A 26,484-nucleotide genomic window follows, 5' to 3' on the forward strand; every position below is an offset into this window, starting at 1 on the left:
TCCTCTAGATAGGAAAATTGAATCCTTTCTAAGAAAAGCTTATCTGTGTTCAGGTAATCTTCTTAGACCTGCTATATCTTTGGCTGATGTTGCTGCAGCTTCAACTTTTTGGTTGGAAACTTTAGCGCAACAAGTAACACATCGTGATTCTCATGATATTATTATTCTTCTTCAGCATGCTAATAATTTTATCTGTGATGCCATTTTTGATATTATCAGAGTTGATGTCAGGTTTATGTCTCTAGCTATTTTAGCTAGAAGAGCTTTATGGCTTAAAACTTGGAAATGCTGATATGGCTTCTAAATCAACTTTACTTTCCATTTCTTTCAGGGTAACAAATTATTTGGTTCTCAGTTGGATTCCATTATTTCAACTGTTACTGGTGGGAAAGGAACTTTTTTACCACAGGATAAAAAATCTAAAGGTAAAAACAGGGCTAATAATCGTTTTCGTTCCTTTCGTTTCAACAAAGAACAAAAGCCTGATCCTTCATCCTCAGGAGCAGTTTCAGTTTGGAGACCATCTCCAGTCTGGAATAAATCCAAGCCAGCTAGAAAGGCAAAGCCTGCTTCTAAGTCCACATGAAGGTGCGGCCCTCATTCCAGCTCAGCTGGTAGGGGGCAGGTTACGTTTTTTCAAGGAAATTTGGATCAATTCTGTTCACAATCTTTGGATTCAGAGCATTGTTTCAGAAGGGTACAGAATTGGTTTCAAGTTGAGACCTCCTGCAAAGAGATTTTTTCTTTCCCGTGTCCCAGTAAATCCAGTAAAAGCTCAAGCATTTCTGAAATGTGTTTCAGATCTAGAGTTGACTGGAGTAATTATGCCAGTTCCAGTTCCGGAACAGGGGATGGGGTTTTATTCAAATCTCTTCATTGTACCAAAGAAGGAGAATTCTTTCAGACCAGTTCTGGATCTAAAAATATTGAATCGTTATGTAAGGATACCAACGTTCAAGATGGTAACTGTAAGGACTATCTTACCTTTTGTTCAGCAAGGGAATTATATGTCCACAATAGATTTACAGGATGCATATCTGCATATTCCGATTCATCCAGATCATTATCAGTTCCTGAGATTCTCGTTTCTGGACAAGCATTACCAGTTTGTGGCTCTGCCCTTTGGCCTAGCTACAGCTCCAAGAATTTTTACAAAGGTTCTCAGTGCCCTGCTGTCTGTAATCAGAGAACAGGGTATTGTGGTATTTCCTTATTTGGACGATATCTTGGTACTTGCTCATTCTTTACATTTAGCAGAATCTCATACGAATCGACTTGTGTTGTTTCTTCAAGATCATGGTTGGAGGATCAATTTACCAAAAAGTTCTTTGATTCCTCAGACAAGGGTAACCTTTCTGGGTTTCCAGATGGATTCAGTGTCCATGACTCTGTCTTTAACAGACAAGAGACGTCTAAAGTTGATTGCAGCTTGTCGAAACCTTCAGTCACAATCATTCCCTTCGGTAGCCTTATGCATGGAAATTCTAGGTCTTATGACTGCTGCATCGGACGCGATCCCCTTTGCTCGTTTTCACATGCGACCTCTTCAGCTCTGTATGCTGAAGCAATGGTGCAAGGATTACACGAAGATATCTCAATTAATATCTTTAAAACCGATTGTTCAACACTCTCTAACATGGTGGACAGATCACCATCGTTTAATTCAGGGGGCTTCTTTTGTGCTTCCGACCTGGACTGTAATTTCAACAGATGCAAGTCTCACAGGTTGGGGAGCTGTGTGGGGATCTCTGACGGCACAAGGAGTTTGGGAATCTCAGGAGGTGAGATTACCGATCAATATTTTGGAACTCCGTGCAATTTTCAGAGCTCTTCAGTTTTGGCCTCTTCTGAAGAGAGAATCGTTCATTTGTTTTCAGACAGACAATGTCACAACTGTGGCATACATCAATCATCAAGGAGGGACTCACAGTCCTCTGGCTATGAAAGAAGTATCTCGAATTTTGGTTTGGGCGGAATCCAGCTCCTGTCTAATCTCTGCGGTTCATATCCCAGGTGTAGACAATTGGGAAGCGGATTATCTCAGTCGCCAAACGTTGCATCCGGGCGAATGGTCTCTTCACCCAGAGGTATTTCTTCAGATTGTTCAAATGTGGGAACTTCCAGAAATAGATCTGATGGCGTCCCATCTAAACAAGAAACTTCCCAGGTATCTGTCCAGATCCCGGGATCCTCAGGCAGAGGCAGTGGATGCATTATCACTTCCTTGGAAGTATCATCCTGCCTATATCTTTCCGCCTCTAGTTCTTCTTCCAAGAGTAATCTCCAAGATTCTGAAGGAATGCTCGTTTGTTCTGCTGGTAGCTCCGGCATGGCCTCACAGGTTTTGGTATGCGGATCTTGTCCGGATGGCCTCTTGCCGACCGTGGACTCTTCCGTTAAGACCAGACCTTCTGTCACAAGGTCCTTTTTTCCATCAGGATCTGAAATCCTTAAATTTAAAGGTATGGAGATTGAACGCTTGATTCTTGGTCAAAGAGGTTTCTCTGACTCTGTGATTAATACTATGTTACAGGCTCGTAAATCTGTATCTCGAGAGATATATTATAGAGTCTGGAAGACTTATATTTCTTGGTGTCTTTCCCATAATTTTTCCTGGCATTCTTTTAGAATACCGAGAATTTTACAGTTTCTTCAGGATGGTTTAGATAAGGGTTTGTCCGCAAGTTCTTTGAAAGGACAAATCTCTGCTCTTTCTGTTCTTTTTCACAGAAAGATTGCTATTCTTCCTGATATTCATTGTTTTGTACAAGCTTTGGTTCGTATAAAACCTGTCATTAAGTCAATTTCTCCTCCTTGGAGTTTGAATTTGGTTCTGGGAGCTCTTCAAGCTCCTCCGTTTGAACCTATGCATTCATTGGACATTAAATTACTTTCTTGGAAAGTTTTGTTCCTTTTGGCCATCTCTTCTGCCAGAAGAGTTTCTGAATTATCTGCTCTTTCTTGTGAGTCTCCTTTTCTGATTTTTCATCAGGATAAGGCGGTGTTGCGAACTTCTTTTGAATTTTTACCTAAAGTTGTGAATTCCAACAACATTAGTAGAGAAATTGTAGTTCCTTCATTATGTCCTAATCCTAAGAATTCTAAGGAGAAATCGTTGCATTCTTTGGATGTTGTTAGAGCTTTGAAATATTATGTTGAAGCTACGAAATCTTTTTGTAAGACTTCTAGTCTATTTGTTATCTTTTCCAGTTCTAGAAAAGGCCAGAAAGCTTCTGCCATTTCTTTGGCATCTTGGTTGAAATCTTTAATTCATCTTGCCTATGTTGAGTCGGGTAAAACTTCGCCTCAGAGAATTACAGCTCATTCTACTAGGTCAGTTTCTACTTCCTGGGCGTTTAGGAATGAAGCTTCGGTTGACCAGATCTGCAAAGCAGCAACTTGGTCCTCTTTGCATACTTTTACTAAATTCTACCATTTTGATGTATTTTCTTCTTCTGAAGCAGTTTTTGGTAGAAAAGTACTTCAGGCAGCGGTTTCAGTTTGAATCTTCTGCTTATGTTTTTTCGTTAAACTTTATTTTGGGTGTGGATTATTTTCAGCAGGAATTGGCTGTCTTTATTTTATCCCTCCCTCTCTAGTGACTCTTGTGTGGAAAGATCCACATCTTGGGTAGTCATTATCCCATACGTCACTAGCTCATGGACTCTTGCTAATTACATGAAAGAAAACATAATTTATGTAAGAACTTACCTGATAAATTCATTTCTTTCATATTAGCAAGAGTCCATGAGGCCCACCCTTTTTATGGTGGTTATGATTTTTTTGTATAAAGCACAATTATTCCAATTCCTTATTTTATATGCTTTCGCACTTTTTTATCACCCCACTTCTTGGCTATTCGTTAAACTGAATTGTGGGTGTGGTGAGGGGTGTATTTATAGGCATTTTGAGGTTTGGGAAACTTTGCCCCTCCTGGTAGGAGTGTATATCCCATACGTCACTAGCTCATGGACTCTTGCTAATATGAAAGAAATGAATTTATCAGGTAAGTTCTTACATAAATTATGTTTTTCTAAGCTTGAGGTTAGAATTCCCTGCAGAGTCACAAGAGAGAGAGGGAATAAGCATTAGTTTGTGGTCTGGCACATTTGACATAGGTGGGAATACTGCAGTAGCACGTTACTCTGCTTGCAATAGTACGTCAGTGTGTCATTATGGGAGATATGAGCAATGTGTCTGCAGCAGGTATGGGATTCATTTTTATATCTCTCTAGATGTTTTTACCGATTTAAAAGACGTTATTAAGATGTTATAATTTATTATTTATTTAATTATTTTTTGCAAAAGAGATTTAAAGGGGAACACACTAATTATGAATATATAGATCATTGGCAACCAGAACCATTGGCAGAAATTGCTGGAATATGGTTTAGCTGCAAACATTGAGTTGATTTGTAACCCAATATAAAATGAATTAAATAGGCTGCTTTAGCCATCTTATAATGCCCCAAGTGCTGGCCTATCTATCTATCTATCTATCTATCTATCTATCTATCTATCTATCTATCTATCTATCTAATTTCAAGTTTACAGACTTGAATTTTAGCCAATCAGTGCTGACTCCTAAGTAACTCCACAGGAATAAGCACAATGTTCTATATATTGCACATATGAACTAGCACTGTCTTGCTTAAAAAAACTGTCAAAATGCACTGAGATAAGTGGTGGCATTCAAGGGCTTAGAAATTAGCATATGAGCCTACTTTGGTTTAGCTTTCAACAAAGAATACCACCAAGAAAGAATACAAGAGAACAAAGAAAATTTGATGATAAAAGTAAATTGCAGTTGTTTAAAATTGCATGCCCTATCTGAATCATGATAGTTTTAATTTTGACTTTACTATCCCTTTTTTTAAAGATAATTTTTGTTTATCTGTCGAAAGTTATATCTTAGTTACTTTTACTTTGGTGCCTTTCATTAGCCTGACTGGTAATTTTAATAGTTTACACTTTAATAAATAGTGTTATTTAATAGAACATTCATTATCATATATTTTTTTTAAATTACAAGAAAAAAAGGAATCCTCATGAACTGTTATTATTCATTCTATGTAATTTTTAAAAAAATATTTTTATTTTCCTGATTTGTTTCCATTAGGGGTTCTGCCTGGGCAAACACTATTTCTCAGTTCACAATGTCTACTCTGCTCTTTGCATACATTTGGTGGAAAAATCTATATGTTGAAACATGGGGAGGTGAGGTGTTTAATACACATATTAAAACTTGTGTACTATTTTTCTTAATGATATTAAAGGGATATTAAACCGTGCTGCTTTCTTTGATGTAATTGGCAAGAGTCCATGAGCTAGTGACGTATGGGATATACAATCCTACCAGGACGGGCAAAGTTTCCCAAACCTCATAATGCCTATAAATACACCCCTCACCACACCCACAATTCAGTTTTACAAACTTTGCCTCCTATGGAGGTGGTGAAGTAAGTTTGTGCTAAGATTTCTACGTTGATATGCTCTTCTCGGCATTTTGAAGCCCAGTTCCTCTCAGAGTACAATGAATGTCAGAGGGATGTGAAGGGAGTATCACCTATTGAATGCAATGGTTTTCCTCACGGGAGATCTGTTTCATAGGTTCTCTGTTATCGGTCGTAGAGATTCATCTCCTACCTCCCTTTTCAAATCGACGATATACTCTCATATTCCATTACCTCTACTGATAACTGTTTCAGTACTGGTTTGGCTATCTGCTATATGTGGATGGGTGTCTTTTTGGTAAGTATGTTTTTATTACTTATGACACCTCAGCTATGGTTCGGCACTTTATGCATTTGTCACGGATACCAGATGGCTAAGACTATCCCCCACCCCCCTACAACCTCACCCCTGTTGTTTTTCAGTGGTTTTGGGCTCCTCAGAGCAACCACCATCTCTGGAAGCTGTTTGTTTGCTTTGTTTTGGCTTGTTTTTGTGTTCAGAGAAGAGTTGGTTTATGACCAGTAAAACCCTCCTAGGCTGGCCGGGCTCCTGGAACTCCCGGTCAGCCGCCTCACAACGGACACCCGCCTAACCCCTCTCAGGCTGGCCAGGCTCCTGAAACTCCCGGTTGGCAACAGGAGATCAGCACACCGCTAAATTTAACCCAGGTCACTCCAGCAACCATGTGCCCCAGAGCTCCACTCTTTTGGGGATTAGAAGCCCCTGGGGAGTACAAGGGGTGGGGGAATTGCCAGAGGGGATCTCCTTTGGGAACCGGGGGTTTTGGACACCCCTAACCCCATAACTTTAACGGACTGTAACTCCAGTCCCCAGTAAAGAATTGGACTGTGAAATCTGTGGACCGAGAGCTTTAAAATTACACCCTGGAAGTGCCGCTGCTCCACTGGGATCACCCCGAAACCGCCACTCCTAGGTATTGAGATTATGTGGGACTGTGGCTCCTATGGAGGCGCCGGTCAGTCTGGAGGGGCGGGAATGGCGGGAAAATAGTGGGATTGTCCAGGGTCTTATCAAGATGAGCTGTCTGTATAAAAGGAGTGTGTGTTTTCAATAAAATCGGTTCCTGTTTAACCTGAATGCTAGTGTGTCTAGTTATTTGGGTTGGCTCCAGTTAAAATCACTTTCCTGGGCTACATAGCAGCCTGTTGCAGGCAAAGGAAGGACCCTCTGGCAAAGCTACTCAGTCGGGGTAGCTGGAGTCTGCCACAGGGTGGGACCCTGAGTACTGGTGCTGTTGGGCATCAGGGGTGGCTACAGGCTGTGGTCACTTGCCAGCTACATAGCTGCAGTCGGCAAGGAGGAAGCAGGACCCCTTTTGGCGGAGCTACCCAGTCGGGGTAGCCGAGGTATCCATCACAGCATTAATATAAAGTTCTAAATATATGTATTGTACTTATATTTGCCATGATTCAGGTTTCAGTATATTTCCTTTTGCAGACTGTCATTTTGCATTTTTTAGGAAAACTTATTACTTACCTGGGGTATAGTCTTTTTTCAAATTGACTGACTTTTTAAATTTGCGGGCAGAATTAGGCTTGCGATGGCGCAAAATGCCAAACTATATTGCATCATTTTTGGTGCGAGATTTTTTTTGGCGCGAAGTTGCGTTCAATAATGCGTCATACTTGGCGCCAAATATTTTCATTATTTTAAACCCCATTCCTATATGCCTCTTGCCTTTTTTTTCTCTCTATCAGAGGACTATGCTGTTTGCATTTTTTTCCCCCATTCCGGAAAATGACATATAAGTAAATTGATAATTTTGCTTTATATGTTGTTTATTCTCTTACATTTGCAAGATGTCTCAATCTGATCCTGTCTCAGAAGTCACTGTTGGAATCCTGCTAAACTGATATCAGTTCTTCCAAAGCTAAGTACATTTGTTGTAATGCTGTGGTTTGCAATAAGTTGTCATGATAAACTTTTACATGCAGAGAATGTGTCCATCAGTAATAGTACATTGCCTGTTGTTATTCTTTAAACATCTAATGTACAAAATATACCTGTGGATTTATAACAATTTATTGCTGTTTCTATTCAGAAGGCTTTTGTCTGCCATCCTGCCTTCTAATAAATGTAAGGTCTTTTTAAACTTCTCATAAGTTGTTGAAATTTCAAATGACCGTTAACATACTGAATTATCCTCCTCTGATGAGGATCTATCTGATTCAGAAGATCCTTCTTCAGATATTGACACTGACAAATCTAGTTATTTATTTAAAATTGAGTACATTCATTCTTTGTTGAAGAAGTGTTCATTATTGGATATTGAGGAGACTAGTCCTCTTGATATTAAACTAGTAAACGTTTAAATTATGTTTATAAAACTCCTGTGGTTATTCGAGAGGTTTTTCCAGTTCCTAATGCTATTTCTGATATGTTTTCTTAGGAATGGAATGGAATGTTCTATGCAATAACACTATTAAAGTGTAAACTATTAAAATTACCAGTCAGGCTAATGAAAGGCACCAAAGTAAAAGTAACTAAGATATAACTTTCGACAGATAAACAAAAATTATCTTTTAAAAAAAGGGATAGTAAAGTCAAAATTAAAACTATCATGATTCAGATAGGGCATGCAATTTTAAACAACTGCAATTTACTTTTATCATCAAATTTTCTTTGTTCTCTTGTATTCTTTCTTGGTGGTATTCTTTGTTGAAAGCTAAACCAAAGTAGGCTCATATGCTAATTTCTAAGCCCTTGAATGCCACCACTTATCTCAGTGCATTTTGACAGTTTTTTTAAGCAAGACAGTGCTAGTTCATATGTGCAATATATAGAACATTGTGCTTATTCCTGTGGAGTTACTTAGGAGTCAGCACTGATTGGCTAAAATTCAAGTCTGTAAACTTGAAATTAGATAGATAGATAGGCCAGCACTTGGGGCATTATAAGATGGCTAAAGCAGCCTATTTAATTCATTTTATATTGGGTTACAAATCAACTCAATGTTTGCAGCTAAACCATTGGATCATTGGATTCAGAGTATTGTCTTTCAGGGGTACAGAATAGGATTCAGAGTAAGACGAGACAATTGTGAGACGATTTTTTTCTCTCACGCATTCCTGCAAACCCAGTAAAGGCTCAGGCTTCCTGAAGTGTGTTTCAGGCCTGGAGTTATCTGGGTTAATCATGCCACTTTCATTTCACGAACAGGGTCTGGGTTTTTATTCAAATCTATTCATTGTTCCAAAGAAAGAAAATTCATTCACATCAGTTTTTAATTTAAAATTTTTGAATCAATATGTAAAGTACCAATTTTTCAAAATGGTGATTATAAGGTCTATTCTGCCTTTTGTTCAGCAAGGGCATTATGTGCCCACAATAGACTTACAGGATGTATATCCTCATATTTTGATTCATTCAGATTGCTTTCAGTTTCTGAGATTCTCTTTTTTAGACAAGCATTACCAATCTGTTGCTCTTATGTTTTGGCCTAGCGACAGCTCTAGGAATGTTTTCAAGATTCTCGGTGTCCTACTCTCTGTTATTAGAGAGTGGAGTGTTGTGATGTTTCCTTATTTGGACGATATCTTGGTACTTGCTCAGTCTTTAAGTTCTGCAGAATCTCACACGAATTAACTACTGTTTCTTCATAGACCTGGTTGGAGGATCAATTTACCAAAAAGTTCCTTGATTCCTCAGCCAAGGGTCACCTTTTTAGGTTTCCAGTCAGATTCAGTATCCATGACTCTGTCTTTAACAGACAAGAGACAATTTAAATTGTTTTCAGCTTGTCGGAACCTTCAGTCTCTATTATTTCCTTCAGTAGCTATGTGCATGGAAGTTTTAGGTTTCATGACTGCAGTATCGGACGTACTTCCCTTTGCTCATTTTCATGTGAGACCTCTCCAGCTTTGAAACTGAATCAATGGTGCTGGGATTATACAAAGATATCACAAATAATATCCTTAAATCCCAATATTCGATTATCTCTGACTTGGTGGTTAGATCACCATTGTATAGTTCTAGGGGCCTCTTTGGTTCGTCCATCCTGGACTGTGATCACAACAGATGCAAGTTTTTTCAGATTGGGGATCTCTGACAGCACAAGGGGTTTGGAAATCTCAAGAGGCGAAATTACCAATTAATATTTTGAAACTCCGTGCCATTTTCAGGGTTCTTCAGGCTTGGCCTCTGTTGAAAAGAGAACCGTTCATTTGTTCCCAGATAGACAATATCACAGCTGTGGCATATGTAAATCATCAGGGTGGGACTCACAGTCCTCAAGCTATGAAAGAAGTATCTTGAATACTTTCTTGGGCAGAATCCAGCTCTTGTCTAATTTCTGTGGTACATATACCAGGTGTAGACAATTGGGAAGCGGATTATCTCAGCCGTCAGACTTTACATCCGGGGGAGTGGTCTCTCCATCCAGATGTGTTTTCTCAGATTGTTCAGATGTGGGGACTTCTAGAAATAGATATGATGGTTTCTCATCTAAACAAGAAACTTCCCAGATACCTGTCCAGGTCCAGGGTTCTTCAGACGGAAGCAGTGGATGCATTGACACTTCCTGGGTGTTGCCAACCTGCTTATATTTTCCCGCCTCTAGTTCTCCTTCCAAGAGTGATATCCAAAATCATCATGGAACAGTCATTTGTATTGCTGGTAGCTCCAGCATGGCCTCACAGGTTTTGGTATGTGGATCTTGTTCGGATGTCCAGTTGCCAACCTTGGCCTCTTCTATTAAGGTCGGATCTTCTGTCTCAAGGTCTGTTTTTTCCATCAGGATTTCAAATCATTAAATTTGAAGGTATGGAAATTGAACGCCTAGTGCTTAGTCATAGAGGTTTCTCTGACTCTATGTTACAGGCGCATACATCTGTTTCTAGGAAGATTTATTATCGAGATTGGAAGACTTATATTCATGGTGTTCTTCTCATAAATTCTTTTGACATTCTTTTAGAATTCCTAGAATTTTGCAGTTTCTTCAGGATGGTTTGGATAAGGTTTTGTCTGCAAGTTCCTTGAAGGGACAAATCTCTGCTCTTTCTGTCTTATTTTACAGAAAGATTGCTAAAGCCTCCTGATATTCACTGTTTTGTATAGGCTTTGGTTTGTATCAAGCCTGTCATTAATTAATTCTCTCCTCCTTGGAGTCTTAATTTGGTTTTTAAGGCATTACAGGCGTCTCCATTTGAGCCTATGTATTTTTTGGACATTAAACTACTTTCTTGGAAAGTGTTGTTCCTTTTGGCAATCTCTTCTGCTAGAAGAGTTTCTGAGTTATCTACTCTTTCTTGTGAATCTCCTTTTCTGATTTTTCATCAGGATTAGGTGGTTTTGCAGACTTCTTTTAAATTCTTACCTAAGGCTGTGAAATTCTAAACAACATTAATTGAGTAATTGTTGTCCTTTTCTTGTGTTCTAATCCTAAGAATTCTTTGGAGAAATCCTTACATTCTTTGGATATGGTAAAGAGTTTGAAATATTATGTTGAAGCTACTAAAGATTTCAGGAAGACTTCTAGTCTATTTGTTTTCTTTTATGGTTCTAGGAAAGGTCAGAAGGCCTCTGCCGTTTCCTTGGCTTCATGGTTAAAGCTTTTGATTCATTCAGCTTATTTGGGTTTGGGTTAATTCCCGCCTCAGAGAACTACAGCTCATTCTATTAGATCAGTCTTCACTTCGTGGGCTTTTTAAGAATGGAGCTTCGGTTGATCAGATTTGCAAAGTCGTAACCTGGTTTTCTTTGCATACATTTGCTAAATTCTACCGTTTTGATGTATTCGCTTCTTCGGAAGCAGTTTTTGGTAGAAAAGTTCTTCAGTCAGCTATTTCAGTTTGATTCTTCTGCTTATGTTTTAAGTTTTTTCTTTTCATTTATGAGAATAAAACTTATATTTTGGGTTGTGGATTAATTTTTCAGTGAAAAATGGCTGTTTTGATTTTTATCCCTCCCTCTCTAGTGACTCTTGCGTGGAGTTCCACATCTTGGGTATTTCTATCCCATATGTCACTAGCTCATGGACTCTTGCCAATTACATGAAAGAAAACATAATTTATGTAAGAACTTACCTGATAAATTAATTTCTTTCATATTAGCAAGAGTCCATGAGGCCCACCCTTTCTATGGTGGTTATGATTTTTTTGTATAAAGCACAATTATTTCCAAATTCCTTTGTTGATGCTTTTTACTCCTTTCTTTATCACCCCACTACTTGGCTATTCATTAAACTGAATTGTGGGTGTGGTATTTATAGGCATTTTGAGGTTTGGGAAACTTTGCCCCTCCTGGTAGGATTGTATATCCCATACGTCACTAGCTCATGGACTCTTGAGAATATGAAAGAAATTAATTTATCAGGTAAGTTCTTACATAAATTATGCTTTTGGTAAAAACAAATATATTAAATCAAAGTAAATATAAAAAGAAAAAGATTGTGTAAAAAAACTGCAAATTAATTATTTTCTTGAAAAAGTAGCCCTGAGCAAATTGTACTCCCCTAGAAGTGTTATAAGCTCAGGCTAAGATAAACCTTCCTGCTAAAGCCTCCTCCTCCTTGTAGAGATGTGACAGCAAGCACAAATGTAGTGTAAAAAATAAATAAAAGGTAAAATCCATTTAAATAGATTAATAATACATATTGGAATGATTTTTTATTAAAGGACCAGTTCACTGGTGGGAATTGAGTTCATTAGCAGCAATAACACTGATTAAAGGGACAGTCAACACCAGAATTGTTGTTTAAAAAGTTAGATAATCCCTTTATTACCCATTCCCCAGTTTTGCATAACTAACACTGTTATATTAATACACTTTTTACTTCTGTGACTAACTTGTATCTAAGCATCTTCTGACCGCCCCTAATCACATGACTTTTAGTTATTATCTATTGACTTGCATTTCAGCCAATTAGTGCAGTGTCTGCCACTTGCCACAGGCATGATTACAATGTTATCTATATGGCCTACTTGAGCTAGCTCTCCCCTGTTGTGAAAAGCAAATAAAAAAGAGGAGGCCTTCGAGGGCATAGAAATTATCATATGAGCCTTCCTAGGTTTGCTTTCAACTAGAATACCAAGAGAACATAGCAAAATTGTTGATAAAAGTAAATTGGAAAGTTGTTTAAAATTACATGCCCTATTTGAAAAATTAAAGTTTTTTTTGGACTTGACTGTCCCTTTAACAAGTAAAGGAGAGAATACATAAATGTAGTAGTTTGTAATATATATATATATATATATATATATATATATATATATATATATATATATATATATATATATATATATATATTAATATATATATATATATATATATTAATATAACACACAGAAAGAATCCAGCACTCATTCACAAGCTCTCAACTAAGATAAAAAGCAGCAATGGAAGAGTTAGTTACCACATCTGGCCAAATGGGAAAAGCCCAGGTACCTCGTCAAGGTCTCTTCCAAAAAACCTGGGTCCCTAAACAGCCACACAATGCAGGCTCACAATCAAACAACTGTGAAAAAATGGAGGGTGCACAGGCTTATGTAATCTCCCCAAACATATATATACAAAACACGGGTGGGGTCAGCACTCTCAGGCCGGACCGGGTACACATCCTATGACCCTGCAACATGCACAGCCCTGGGTGCAAACCAGCACTCTCAGGAAGCTGCACGGTCACCAGAGTCACAGGCAGTTAACCCTAGACAGGCCTGGGTGCAAGGCCCAAACAGGGAAAATTAAAAAAAAATAATACATTAATATAACACACAGAAAAAGTCCAGCACTCACTCACAAGCTCTCAACTAAGATAAAAAGCAGCAATGGAAGAGTTAGTTACCACATCTGGCCAAATGGGAAAAGAATACAAGAATAGGTTAATTCATAGATACTACACTCAGACTCTTAGCTGATCCCAGAGAAGATGATATAACCTCAAAAAATCATCTAAGATATGTACTGGAGTGTGGGGGGTGGGATAGTGCTAAAAAAGCTCAGAGTCAATAAGCTCAGAATAATAGTTAAATTACCGATAGCATAAATGAATTTATGAATATGACTTAATTTACATGTAGGTATGCACCACTATGCAACCTAAATTGGGAAGCGGTGTATTTATGATATTTGAGAGGTTATGAAAACCTAATCATAGGGTTTCAATATTTGATAGTAAATCCTAAATGGTAGATTTAACAAATTCGACTTAACCCTAATGTGGGCGTTTAGGTAAAAACCTTCACAATAACCCTAGTGGAATAGTCAAATAGTTAGTGTAATGATGGTGTTAATCGTGAATAAACATTTGACCTTGCAAAAGATATGTGTATGAATATCAAATGGAATGAAATAAAATAAAATACGATACAGGGTACTATGATCCAGAGGATATTTTACTCAGACTTAGTTTTAGTCAATCTCCAGAATAAAATTCCTCCCAAAAAACGGCTTGGCAATAAAAGCGAATTTAATATCGTAAATACATTTGATACATAAAATGGGTCTAAAATCAAAAGGTATTATGAAAAAAGATCTATAATTAGAAACAGTTATCCTATGAATGATGCCGGCATCCAAACAATTAAAATCTTAAATAAAATTGTAAGTGTATATTGTGTCTTTTTCACTTTCCATACACAATGTACATACACAATGTGACTAAACGCTTGTTAGATATATTGGATTAATGTATTGGATTTATATCCTTAAGGACAGATTCTCACATATCATACAATGTGTATTCTGATAACATACATTCAATATCAGTCCCAAATGTTGAACCGGATACCTTAATGTATCCAAAAGATATTTGCAGGTGATAATAAATACCAGTGTTAAGTCTTTTATAATGTAACCTTATTGTAATGTCCGCTTCCGGAATGTTGTTGTAATGTCCGCTCCCGGAATGTTGTTAGCAGATTGGCAAACAGACTGATCCGTCGTGTTTCCAAAAGGTTGTTCAGGAGTGTGTCCTACTCTCTGAATGAGGTTCCAGGTTATGGTGTCAGCTGTGGTCTGTTATGCAACAATAGAATAGTCCGGTATCGAGTGCTATTCCACTTATTTTCTCTTGGTTGTTTTCCAGACTGGTTAGTGATTTAGTAATACTGGATCATGGGACAGGAATTATACATGCAGAGACTATTCCTATTATGGGATATAGCTCAATGTACCTGTCCTAACCGGTATATGAGGTAAATCTCACCAGCTGGAAGTGGTATCAGTGCGGGGGTTCAGAGTCAGCAGTCTCTACGCGTTTCAGCCGCCAGGGGCCTTTATCAAGATGCTAATTCCATTACTGTTCTGATTTAAATACTCTGACCTTCCTTCTGATGGGATCCGTTGTTTGGCCAATAGAATTTGCCATATGCCACACATGAGTTTTATGTCTGTCTCCCATTGACCTATGTGAAGTTGGCACCCCATGTTTGTAAAAACTGAATTAAAATATACCATTAGTTTGTGCTACGTTTGTGCTGATTTTTGCCGCAAAAACCAACGTTTGTGCCGGTTTGGTTTAGGAGATATTGTATATTATTTTTTTATGAAACCCCGCCCACTTTGCACCCCATGTTATGCAATTTTAAAAACAAATATACCATTTGTTTGTGCTGCGTTTGTGCTGGTTTGTGCCGCAAAAACAAACGTTTGTGCCGGTTTCGTTTCGGAGATATAGCGCATTATATTTGCTGAAACTCCGCCCACTTTGCACCCCATGTTATGCAATTTTGAAAACAAATATACCATTTGTTTGTGCTGCGTTTGTGCTGATTTGTGCTGCAAAAATGAACGTTTGTGCTGTTTTGGTTTCGGAGATATAGCGCATTATTTTTTATGAAACCCCGTCCACTTTGCACCCCATGGTATGCAATTTTAAAAACAAATATACCATTTGTTTGTGCTGCGTTTGTGCTGGTTTGTGCCGCAAAAACGAACGTTTGTGCCGGTTTGGTTTCGGAGATATAGCGCATTATATTTGCTGAAACTCCGCCCACTTTGCACCCCATGTTATTCAATTTAAAAAACAAATATACCATTCGTTTGTGCTGCGTTTGTGCTGATTTGTGCCGCAAAAACTAACGTTTGTGCCGGTTTGGTTTAGGAGATATTGCGCATTATTTTCTCCTGTTAAGTGTGATCAGTCCACGGGTCATCATTACTTCTGGGATATTAACTCCTCCCCAACAGGAAGTGCAAGAGGATCACCCAGCAGAGCTGCTATATAGCTCCTCCCCTCTACGTCACACCCAGTCATTCTCTTGCACCCAACTAATAGATAGGATGTGTGAGAGGACTGTGGTGATTTTACTTAGTTTTTATAACTTCAATCAAAAGTTTGTTATTTTAAAACAGCACCGGAGTGTGTTGTTCCTTCTCAGGGAGAATTTGAAGAAGAATCTACCTGAGTTTTTCTGTATGATTTTAACCGGAGTAGTTAAGATCATGTTGCTGTTCTCGGCCATCTGAGGAGTGAGGTAAACTTCAGATCAGGGGACAGCGGGCAGGTTCACCTGCAAAGAGGTATGTAGCAGCATATTATTTTCTGAGAATGGAATTGACTAGAAAATACTGCAAATACCTATATAAAGTAAGTTCAGCCTTAAATGCAGTAATAGCAACTGGTATCAGGCTGTCATGTATGTATATTTTCACTTCAGTATTCTGGGGAATGGCATTTCACTGAAATAATACTGTTTACATAAAGCTTTAGCCTATTTTACAGTAAAAACGGCTTGCAGCAGGCTTTTTATGACAAATACATTTATTGATGTTAAACGTTTTTTGCTGGCATGTGAAATCGTTTATATTTCTGAGGTACTGGGTGAAAACTTATTTGGGCATTAGTTTTATCCACTTGGCGGGCATTTTGTTTGATTTATGACAGTTTACTGATCTCCCTCACTGTTGTGTGTGAGGGGGAGGGGCTGAATTTGGCGCTTTTACTACGCATCAAAAATTCAGTCACAAGTCTGTTCTTCTTCCCTGCATGATCCGGTTCATCTCTACAGAGCTCAGGGGTCTTCAAAAGTTATTTTGAGGGAGGTAATCACTCACAGCAGACCTGTGAGATTGTGCTTGACTGTGATAAAAAACGTTACATTCTGTACTTTTTTTCTGCTATTAAAGGGCTAGTTATCCATTACTAATGGGAGCAATCCTTTGCTAAAATTGTATTTTTACTGAGAAAAAAGTTTGTTTTCATAAAATTATCTGTTTTATTGTACTCAACTGTCATATCCTTCTGTGCTTCTTAAAGGCACAGTGCGTTTTTTTTTTTTTTCATACTATTTATAAAAGTGAATTGAAAAGTATTTCCAAGTTTGCTGGTTATTTGCTAGTGTGTTAAACATGTCTGACTCAGAGGAATATCTCTGTGCTATATGTGCTAAAGCCAAAGTGGAGCCCAATAGAAATTTATGTACTAATTGTATTGATGCTACTTTAAATAAAAGTCAATCTGTACAAATTGAACAGCATTCACCAGACAACGAGAGGAAAGTTATGCAGACTAACTCCCCTCACGTGTCAGTACCTGCATCTCCCGCTCGGGGGATGCGTGATATTGTAACGCCGGGTACTTCAGGGCGGCCATTACAAATCACATTGCAGGACATGGCTAATGTTATGACTGAGGTTTTGTCTAAATTACCAGAACTTAGAGGGAAGCGGGACCACTCTGGGGTGAGAACAGAGTGCGCTGATAATACTAGGGCCATGTCAGATACTGGGTCACAGTATGCGGAACATGAGGACGGAGAGCTTCAATCTGCAGGTGACGGTTCTGATCCCATTAGAGTGGATTCAGACATTTCTAATTTTAAGTTTAAGCTTGAAAACCTCCGCGTACTGTTAGGGGAGGTATTAGCGGCTCTGAATGATTGTAACACCGTTGCAATTCCAGAGAAATTATGTAGGCTGGATAGATACTATGCGGTACCGGCGAGTACTGACGTATTTCCTATACCTAAGAGGCTTACAGAGATAATTACTAAGGAGTGGGATAGGCCCGGTGTGCCCTTTTCCCCCCCTCCTGTATTTAGAAAAATGTTTCCAATAGACGCCACCACACGGGACTTATGGCAGACGATCCCTAAGGTGGAGGGAGCGGTTTCGACGCTGGCTAAGCGTACCACTATCCCGGTGGAGGATAGCTGTGCTTTTTCTGATCCAATGGATAAAAAATTAGAAGGTTACCTTAAGAAAATGTTTGTTCAACAAGGTTTTATATTGCAACCTCTTGCATGTATTGCGTCTGTCACGGCCGCATCAGCCTTTTGGTCCGAGTCCCTGGAAGAGACTCTTGACTCAATAACTATAGAGGAAATTTCAAACAAGCTTAAAACACTTAAGCTAGCTAATTCATTTGTTTCAGATGCCGTTGTACATTTAACTAAACTTACGGCTAAGAATTCCGGATTCGCCATTCAGGCACGCAGAGCACTGTGGCTAAAATCCTGGTCAGCTGATGTTACTTCTAAATCTAAGTTACTCAACATACCTTTCAAAGGGCAGACCTTATTCGGGCCCGGTTTGAAGGAAATTATCGCTGACATTACAGGAGGTAAAGGCCACGCCCTGCCTCAAGACAGAGCCAAGCCGAAGGCTAGACAGTCTAATTTTCGTTCCTTTCGTAATTTCAAGACAGGAGCAGCATCAACTTCCTCTGCACCAAAACAGGAAGGAGCTGTTGCTCGCTACAGACAAGGCTGAAGACCTAACCAGTCCTGGAACAAGGGCAAGCAGGCCAGAAAACCTGCTGCTGCCCCTAAGACAGCATGAATTGAGGGCCCCCGATCCGGGAATGGATCTAGTGGGGGGCAGACTTTCTCTCTTCGCCCAGGCTTGGGCAAGAGATGTCCAGGATCCCTGGGCGTTAGAGATCATATCTCAGGGATATCTTCTGGACTTCAAATCCTCTCCTCCAAAAGGGAGATTCCATCTGTCAAGGTTGTCAACAAACCAAATAAAGAAAGAGGCGTTTCTACGCTGTGTACAAGATCTTTTACTAATGGGAGTGATCCATCCGGTTCCGCGGTCGGAACACGGACAGGGGTTTTACTCAAATCTGTTTGTGGTTCCCAAGAAAGAAGGAACCTTCAGACCAATCTTGGATTTAAAGATCCTAAACAAATTCCTAAGAGTTCCATCGTTCAAAATGGAAACTATTCGGACAATCCTACCCATGATCCAAAAGGGTCAGTACATGACCACGGTGGATTTAAAGGATGCTTACCTTCACATACCGATTCACAGAGATCATTTCCGGTATCTAAGGTTTGCCTTCCTAGACAGGCATTACCAGTTTGTAGCTCTTCCATTCGGGTTGGCTACGGCTCCAAGAATCTTCACAAAGGTTCTAGGGGCTCTTCTGGCGGTGCTAAGACCGCGAGGAATCTCGGTAGCTCCATACCTAGACGACATTCTGATTCAAGCCTCAAGCTTTCAAACTGCCAAGTCTCATACAGAGTTTGTACTGGCATTTCTAAGATCGCATGGGTGGAAGGTAAACGAAAAGAAGAGTTCTCTCGTTCCACTCACAACAGTTCCCTTCTTGGGGACTCTTATAGATTCTGTAGAAATGAAGATTTACCTGACAGAAGACAGGTTAACAAAACTTCAAAACGCCTGCCGTGTCCTTCATTCCATTCAACACCCGTCAGTGGCTCAATGTATGGAGGTGATCGGCTTAATGGTAGCGGCAATGGACATAGTCCCCTTTGCACGCCTACACCTCAGACCGCTGCAATTGTGCATGCTAAGTCAGTGGAATGGGGATTACTCAGATTTGTCCCCCACTCTGAATCTGGATCAAGAGACCAGAAATTCTCTTCTGTGGTGGCTTTCTCGGCCACATCTGTCCAAGGGGATGCCATTCAGCAGGCCAAATTGGACAATTGTAACAACAGACGCCAGCCTGTTAGGTTGGGGCGCTGTCTGGAATTCCCTGAAGGCTCAGGGATCATGGACTCAGGAGGAGAGTCTCCTGCCAATAAACATTCTGGAATTGAGAGCAGTTCTCAATGCTCTTCTGGCTTGGCCCCAGTTAACAACTCGGGGGTTCATCAGATTTCAGTCGGACAACATCACGACTGTAGCTTACATCAACCATCAAGGAGGAACAAGAAGCTCCCTAGCGATGATGGAAGTATCAAAGATAATTCGTTGGGCAGAGTCTCACTCTTGCCATCTCTCAGCAATCCACATTCCGGGAGTGGAGAACTGGGAGGCGGATTTTCTAAGTCGTCAGACTTTTCATCCGGGGGAGTGGGAACTTCATCCGGAGGTTTTTGCCCAAATACTTCGACGTTGGGGCAAACCAGAGATAGATCTCATGGCGTCTCGACAGAACGCCAAGCTTCCTCGTTACGGGTCCAGATCCAGGGATCCGGGAGCGGCCCTAGTAGATGCTTTGACAGCACCTTGGACCTTCGGGAGAGCTTATGTGTTTCCACCCTTTCCGATGCTTCCTCGATTGATCGCCAGAATCAAACAGGAGAGAGCATCAGTAATTCTAATAGCGCCTGCGTGGCCTCGCAGGACCTGGTATGCAGATCTAGTGGACATGTCATCCTGTCCACCTTGGTCTCTGCCTCTGAGACAGGACCTTCTGATTCAGGGTCCTCTCAAACATCAAAATCTAATTTCTCTGAAGCTGACTGCCTGGAGATTGAACGCTTGATTTTATCAAAACGTGGATTCTCTGAGTCAGTAATTGATACCCTGATACAGGCTAGGAAGCCTGTTACCAGAAAGATTTATCATAAAATATGGCGTAAATACCTATATTGGTGCGAATCCAAAGGTTACTCTTGGAGTAAGGTTAGGATTCCTAGGATATTGTCTTTTCTACAAGAGGGTTTAGAAAAGGGCTTATCCGCTAGTTCTTTAAAGGGACAGATCTCAGCTCTGTCCATTTTGTTACACAAACGTCTGTCAGAAGTTCCAGACGTTCAGGCTTTCTTTCATGTAATTAACAAGAGTCCATGAGCTAGTGACGTATGGGATATACATTCCTACCAGGAGGGGCAAAGTTTCCCAAACCTTAAAATGCCTATAAATACACCCCTCACCACACCCACAAATCAGTTTTACAAACTTTGCCTCCAAGGGAGGTGGTGAAGTAAGTTTGTGCTAGATTCTACGTTGATATGCGCTCCGCAGCAAGTTGGAGCCCGGTTTTCCTCTCAGCGTGCAGTGAATGTCAGAGGGATGTGAGGAGAGTATTGCCTATTGAATGCAGTGATCTCCTTCTACGGGGTCTATTTCATAAGGTTCTCTGTTATCGGTCGTAGAGATTCATCTCTTACCTCCCTTTTCAGATCGACGATATACTCTTATATTTACCATTTCCTCTACTGATTCTCGTTTCAGTACTGGTTTGGCTTTCTACAAACATGTAGATGAGTGTCCTGGGGTAAGTAAGTCTTATTTTCTGTGACACTCTAAGCTATGGTTGGGCACTTTATTTATAAAGTTCTAAATATATGTATTCAAACATTTATTTGCCTTGACTCAGAATGTTCAACTTTCCTTATTTCCAGACAGTCAGTTTCATATTTGGGATTATGCTTTAAATTATCATATTTTGTCTTACCTCAAAAATTTGACTTTTTTCCCTGTGGGCTGTTAGGCTCGCGGGGGCTGAAAATGCTTCATTTTATTGCGTCATTTTTGGCGCGGATTTTTTTGGCGCAAAAATTCATTTCCGTTTCCGGCGTCATACGTGTCGCCGGAAGTTGCGTCATTTTTTTGACGTTATTTTGCGCCAAAAATGTCGGCGTTCCGGATGTGGCGTCATTTTTGGCGCCAAAAGCATTTAGGCGCCAAATAATGTGGGCGTCTTATTTGGCGCCAAAAAATATGGGCGTCGCTTTTGTCTCCACATTATTTCAGTCTCATTTTCATTTGCTTCTGGTTGCTAGAAGCTTGATGTTTGGCATTTTTTTCCCATTCCTGAAACTGTCTTATAAGGAATTTGATTTATTTTGCTTTATATGTTGTTTTTTCTCTTACATATTGCAAGATGTCTCACGTTGCATCTGAGCCAGAAGATACTACAGGAAAACCACTGCCTGCTGGATCTACCAAAGCTAAGTGTATCTGCTGTAAACTTTTGGTAGCTATTTCTCCAGCTGTTGTTTGTAATAATTGTCATGACAAACTTGTTAAAGCAGATAATATTTCCTTTAGTGATGTACCATTGCCTGTTGCAGTTCCCTCAACATCTAAGGTGCAGAATGTTCCTGATAACATAAGAGATTTTGTTTCTGAATCCATAAAGAAGGCTTTGTCTGTTATTTCTCCTTCTAGTAAACGTAAAAAGTCTTTTAAATCTTCTCTCTCTACAGATGAATTTTTAAATGAACACCATCATTCTGATTCTTTGGACTCTTCTAGTTCAGAGGATTCTGTCTCAGAGATTGATGCTGATAAATCTTCATATTTATTTAAGATGGAATTTATTCGCTCTTTACTTAAAGAAGTACTAATTGCTTTAGAAATAGAGGATTCTAGTCCTCTTGATACTAATTCTATACGTTTGGATAAGGTTTTTAAAGCTCCTGCGGTTATTCCAGAAGTCTTTCCTGTTCCTAATGCTATTTCTGCAGTAATTGCTAAGGAATGGGATAAATTGGGTAATTCATTTACTCCTTCTAAACGTTTTAAGCAATTATATCCTGTTCCGCCTGACAGGTTAGAATTTTGGGACAAAATCCCTAAAGTTGATGGGGCTATTTCTACCCTTGCTAAACGTACTACCATTCCTACGTCAGATGGTACCTCGTTTAAGGATCCTTTAGATAGAAAAATTGAATCTTTTCTAAGAAAAGCTTATCTATGTTCAGGTAATCTTCTTAGACCTGCTATATCATTGGCTGATGTTGCTGCAGCTTCAACTTTTTGGTTGGAAACTCTAGCGCAACAAGTAACAAATCGTGATTCTCATGATATTATTATTCTTCTCCAGCATGCTAATAATTTCATCTGTGATGCCATTTTTGATATTATTAGAGTTGATGTTAGATTTATGTCTCTGGCTATCTTAGCCAGAAGAGCTTTATGGCTTAAGACTTGGAATGCTGATATGGCTTCTAAATCAACTCTACTTTCCATTTCTTTCCAGGGAAACAAATTATTTGGTTCTCAGTTGGATTCTATTATTGCAACTGTTACTGGTGGGAAAGGAACTTTTTTACCACAGGATAAAAAGTCTAAAGGTAAAAACAGGGCTAACAATCGTTTTCGTTCCTTTCGTTTCAACAAAGAACAAAAGCCTGATCCTTCGTCCTCAGGAGCAGTTTCAGTTTGGAAACCATCTCCAGTCTGGAATAAATCCAAGCCTGCTAGAAAGGCAAAGCCTGCTTCTAAGTTCACATGAAGGTACGGCCCTCATTCCAGTTCAGCTGGTAGGGGGCAGGTTACGTTTTTTCAAAGAAATTTGGATCAAATCTGTTCACAATCTTTGGATTCAGAACATTGTTTCAGAAGGGTACAGAATTGGTTTCAAGATGAGACCTCCTGCAAAGAGATTTTTTCTTTCCCATGTCCCAGTAAATCCAGTGAAAGCTCAAGCATTTCTGAATTGTGTTTCAGATCTAGAGTTGGCTGGAGTAATTATGTCAGTTCCAGTTCCGGAACAGGGGATGGGGTTTTATTCAAATCTCTTCATTGTACCAAAGAAGGAGAATTCCTTCAGACCAGTTCTGGATCTAAAATTATTGAATCGTTATGTAAGGATACCAACGTTCAAGATGGTAACTGTAAGGACTATATTGCCTTTTGTTCAACAAGGGAATTATATGTCCACAATAGATTTACAGGATGCATATCTGCATATTCCGATTCATCCAGATCATTATCAGTTCCTGAGATTCTCTTTTCTAGACAAGCATTACCAATTTGTGGCTCTACCGTTTGGCCTTGCTACAGCTCCAAGAATTTTCACAAAGATTCTCGGTGCCCTTCTGTCTGTAATCAGAGAACAGGGTATTGTGGTATTTCCTTATTTGGACGATATCTTGGTACTTGCTCCGTCTTTACATTTAGCAGAGTCTCATACGAATCGACTTGTGTTGTTTCTTCAAGATCATGGTTGGAGGATCAATTTACCAAAAAGTTCTTTGATTCCTCAAACAAGGGTAACCTTTCTGGGTTTCCAGATAGATTCAGTGTCCATGACTCTGTCTTTAACAGACAAGAGACGTCTAAAATTGATTACAGCTTGTCGAAACCTTCAGTCACAATCATTCCCTTCGGTAGCCTTATGCATGGAAATTCTAGGTCTTATGACTGCTGCATCGGACGCGATCCCCTTTGCTCGTTTTCACATGCGACCTCTTCAGCTCTGTATGCTGAACCAATGGTGCAGGGATTACACGAAGATATCTCAATTAATATCTTTAAAACCGATTGTTCGACACTCTCTAACGTGGTGGACAAATCACCATCGTTTAATTCAGGGGGCTTCTTTTGTTCTTCCGACCTGGACTGTAATTTCAACAGATGCAAGTCTCACAGGTTGGGGAGCTGTGTGGGGATCTCTGACGGCACAAGGAGTTTGGGAATCTCAGGAGGTGAGATTACCGATCAATATTTTGGAACTCCGTGCAATTTTCAGAGCTCTTCAGTTTTGGCCTCTTCTGAAGAGAGAATCGTTCATTTGTTTTCAGACAGACAATGTCACAACTGTGGCTTACATCAATCATCAAGGAGGGACTCACAGTCCTCTGGCTATGAAAGAAGTATCTCGAATTTTGGTTTGGGCGGAATCCAGCTCCTGTCTAATCTCTGCGGTTCATATCCCAGGTGTAGACAATTGGGAAGCGGATTATCTCAGTCGCCAAACGTTGCATCCGGGCGAATGGTCTCTTCACCCAGAGGTATTTCTTCAGATTGTTCAATTGTGGGGGCTCCCAGAGATAGATCTGATGGCCTCTCATCTAAACAAGAAACTTCCCAGGTATCTGTCCAGATCCCGGGATCCTCAGGCGGAGGCAGTGGATGCATTATCACTTCCTTGGAAGTATCATCCTGCCTATATCTTTCCGCCTCTAGTTCTTCTTCCAAGAGTAATCTCCAAGATTCTGAGGGAATGCTCGTTTGTTCTGCTAATAGCTCCGGCATGGCCTCACAGGTTTTGGTATGCGGATCTTGTCCGGATGGCATCTTGCCAGCCATGGACTCTTCCGTTAAGACCAGACCTTCTGTCACAAGGTCCTTTTTTCCATCCGGATCTGAAATCCTTAAATTTAAAGGTATGGAGATTGAACGCTTGATTCTTGGTCATAGAGGTTTCTCTGACTCCGTGATTAATACTATGTTACAGGCTCGTAAATCTGTATCTCGAGAGATATATTATAGAGTCTGGAAGACTTATATTTCATGGTGTCTTTTTCATCATTTTTCTTGGCATTCTTTTAGAATACCGAGAATTTTACAATTTCTTCAGGATGGTTTGGATAAGGGTTTGTCCGCAAGTTCTTTGAAAGGACAAATCTCTGCTCTTTCTGTTCTTTTTCACAGAAAGATTGCTATTCTTCCTGATATTCATTGTTTTGTACAAGCTTTGGTTCGTATAAAACCTGTCATTAAGTCAATTTCTCCTCCTTGGAGTTTGAATTTGGTTCTGGGAGCTCTTCAAGCTCCTCCGTTTGAACCTATGCATTCATTGGACATTATATTACTTTCTTGGAAAGTTTTGTTCCTTTTGGCCATCTCTTCTGCTAGAAGAGTTTCTGAATTATCTGCTCTTTCGTGTGAGTCTCCTTTTCTGATTTTTCATCAGGATAAGGCGGTGTTGCGAATTTCTTTTGAATTTTTACCTAAAGTTGTGAATTCCAACAACATTAGTAGAGAAATTGTGGTTCCTTCATTATGTCCTAATCCTAAGAATTCTAAAGAGAAATCATTGCATTCTTTGGATGTTGTTAGAGCTTTGAAATATTATGTTGAAGCTACGAAATCTTTCCGTAAGACTTCTAGTCTATTTGTTATCTTTTCCGGTTCTAGGAAAGGCCAGAAAGCTTCTGCCATTTCTTTGGCATCTTGGTTGAAATCTTTAATTCATCTTGCCTATGCGGATCTTGTCCGGATGGCATCTTGCCAGCCATGGACTCTTCCGTTAAGACCAGACCTTCTGTCACAAGGTCCTTTTTTCCATCCGGATCTGAAATCCTTAAATTTAAAGGTATGGAGATTGAACGCTTGATTCTTGGTCATAGAGGTTTCTCTGACTCCGTGATTAATACTATGTTACAGGCTCGTAAATCTGTATCTCGAGAGATATATTATAGAGTCTGGAAGACTTATATTTCATGGTGTCTTTTTCATCATTTTTCTTGGCATTCTTTTAGAATACCGAGAATTTTACAATTTCTTCAGGATGGTTTGGATAAGGGTTTGTCCGCAAGTTCTTTGAAAGGACAAATCTCTGCTCTTTCTGTTCTTTTTCACAGAAAGATTGCTATTCTTCCTGATATTCATTGTTTTGTACAAGCTTTGGTTCGTATAAAACCTGTCATTAAGTCAATTTCTCCTCCTTGGAGTTTGAATTTGGTTCTGGGAGCTCTTCAAGCTCCTCCGTTTGAACCTATGCATTCATTGGACATTATATTACTTTCTTGGAAAGTTTTGTTCCTTTTGGCCATCTCTTCTGCTAGAAGAGTTTCTGAATTATCTGCTCTTTCGTGTGAGTCTCCTTTTCTGATTTTTCATCAGGATAAGGCGGTGTTGCGAATTTCTTTTGAATTTTTACCTAAAGTTGTGAATTCCAACAACATTAGTAGAGAAATTGTGGTTCCTTCATTATGTCCTAATCCTAAGAATTCTAAAGAGAAATCATTGCATTCTTTGGATGTTGTTAGAGCTTTGAAATATTATGTTGAAGCTACGAAATCTTTCCGTAAGACTTCTAGTCTATTTGTTATCTTTTCCGGTTCTAGGAAAGGCCAGAAAGCTTCTGCCATTTCTTTGGCATCTTGGTTGAAATCTTTAATTCATCTTGCCTATGTTGAGTCGGGTAAAACTCCGCCTCAAAGAATTACAGCTCATTCTACTAGGTCAGTATCTACT

At 39.5% G+C, this 26,484-nt stretch overlaps 1 protein-coding gene across 1 annotated transcript in view; it reads left to right on the forward strand.

Annotated features, from left to right (window-relative positions):
- LOC128652466 (multidrug and toxin extrusion protein 2) overlaps positions 1 to 26,484 on the forward strand; it is a 450,289-nt gene that overhangs the window by 65,182 nt on the left and 358,623 nt on the right. Inside the window, exon 8 of the mRNA XM_053705404.1 lies at positions 5,120 to 5,217. Within this exon, the coding sequence (XP_053561379.1) occupies positions 5,120 to 5,217 (98 nt within the window). The remainder of the gene's footprint in view (positions 1 to 5,119; positions 5,218 to 26,484) is intronic.

Source organism: Bombina bombina, chromosome 3 (assembly GCF_027579735.1).
Source record: "Bombina bombina isolate aBomBom1 chromosome 3, aBomBom1.pri, whole genome shotgun sequence".
NCBI classification, from domain to species: Eukaryota; Metazoa; Chordata; class Amphibia; order Anura; family Bombinatoridae; genus Bombina; species Bombina bombina.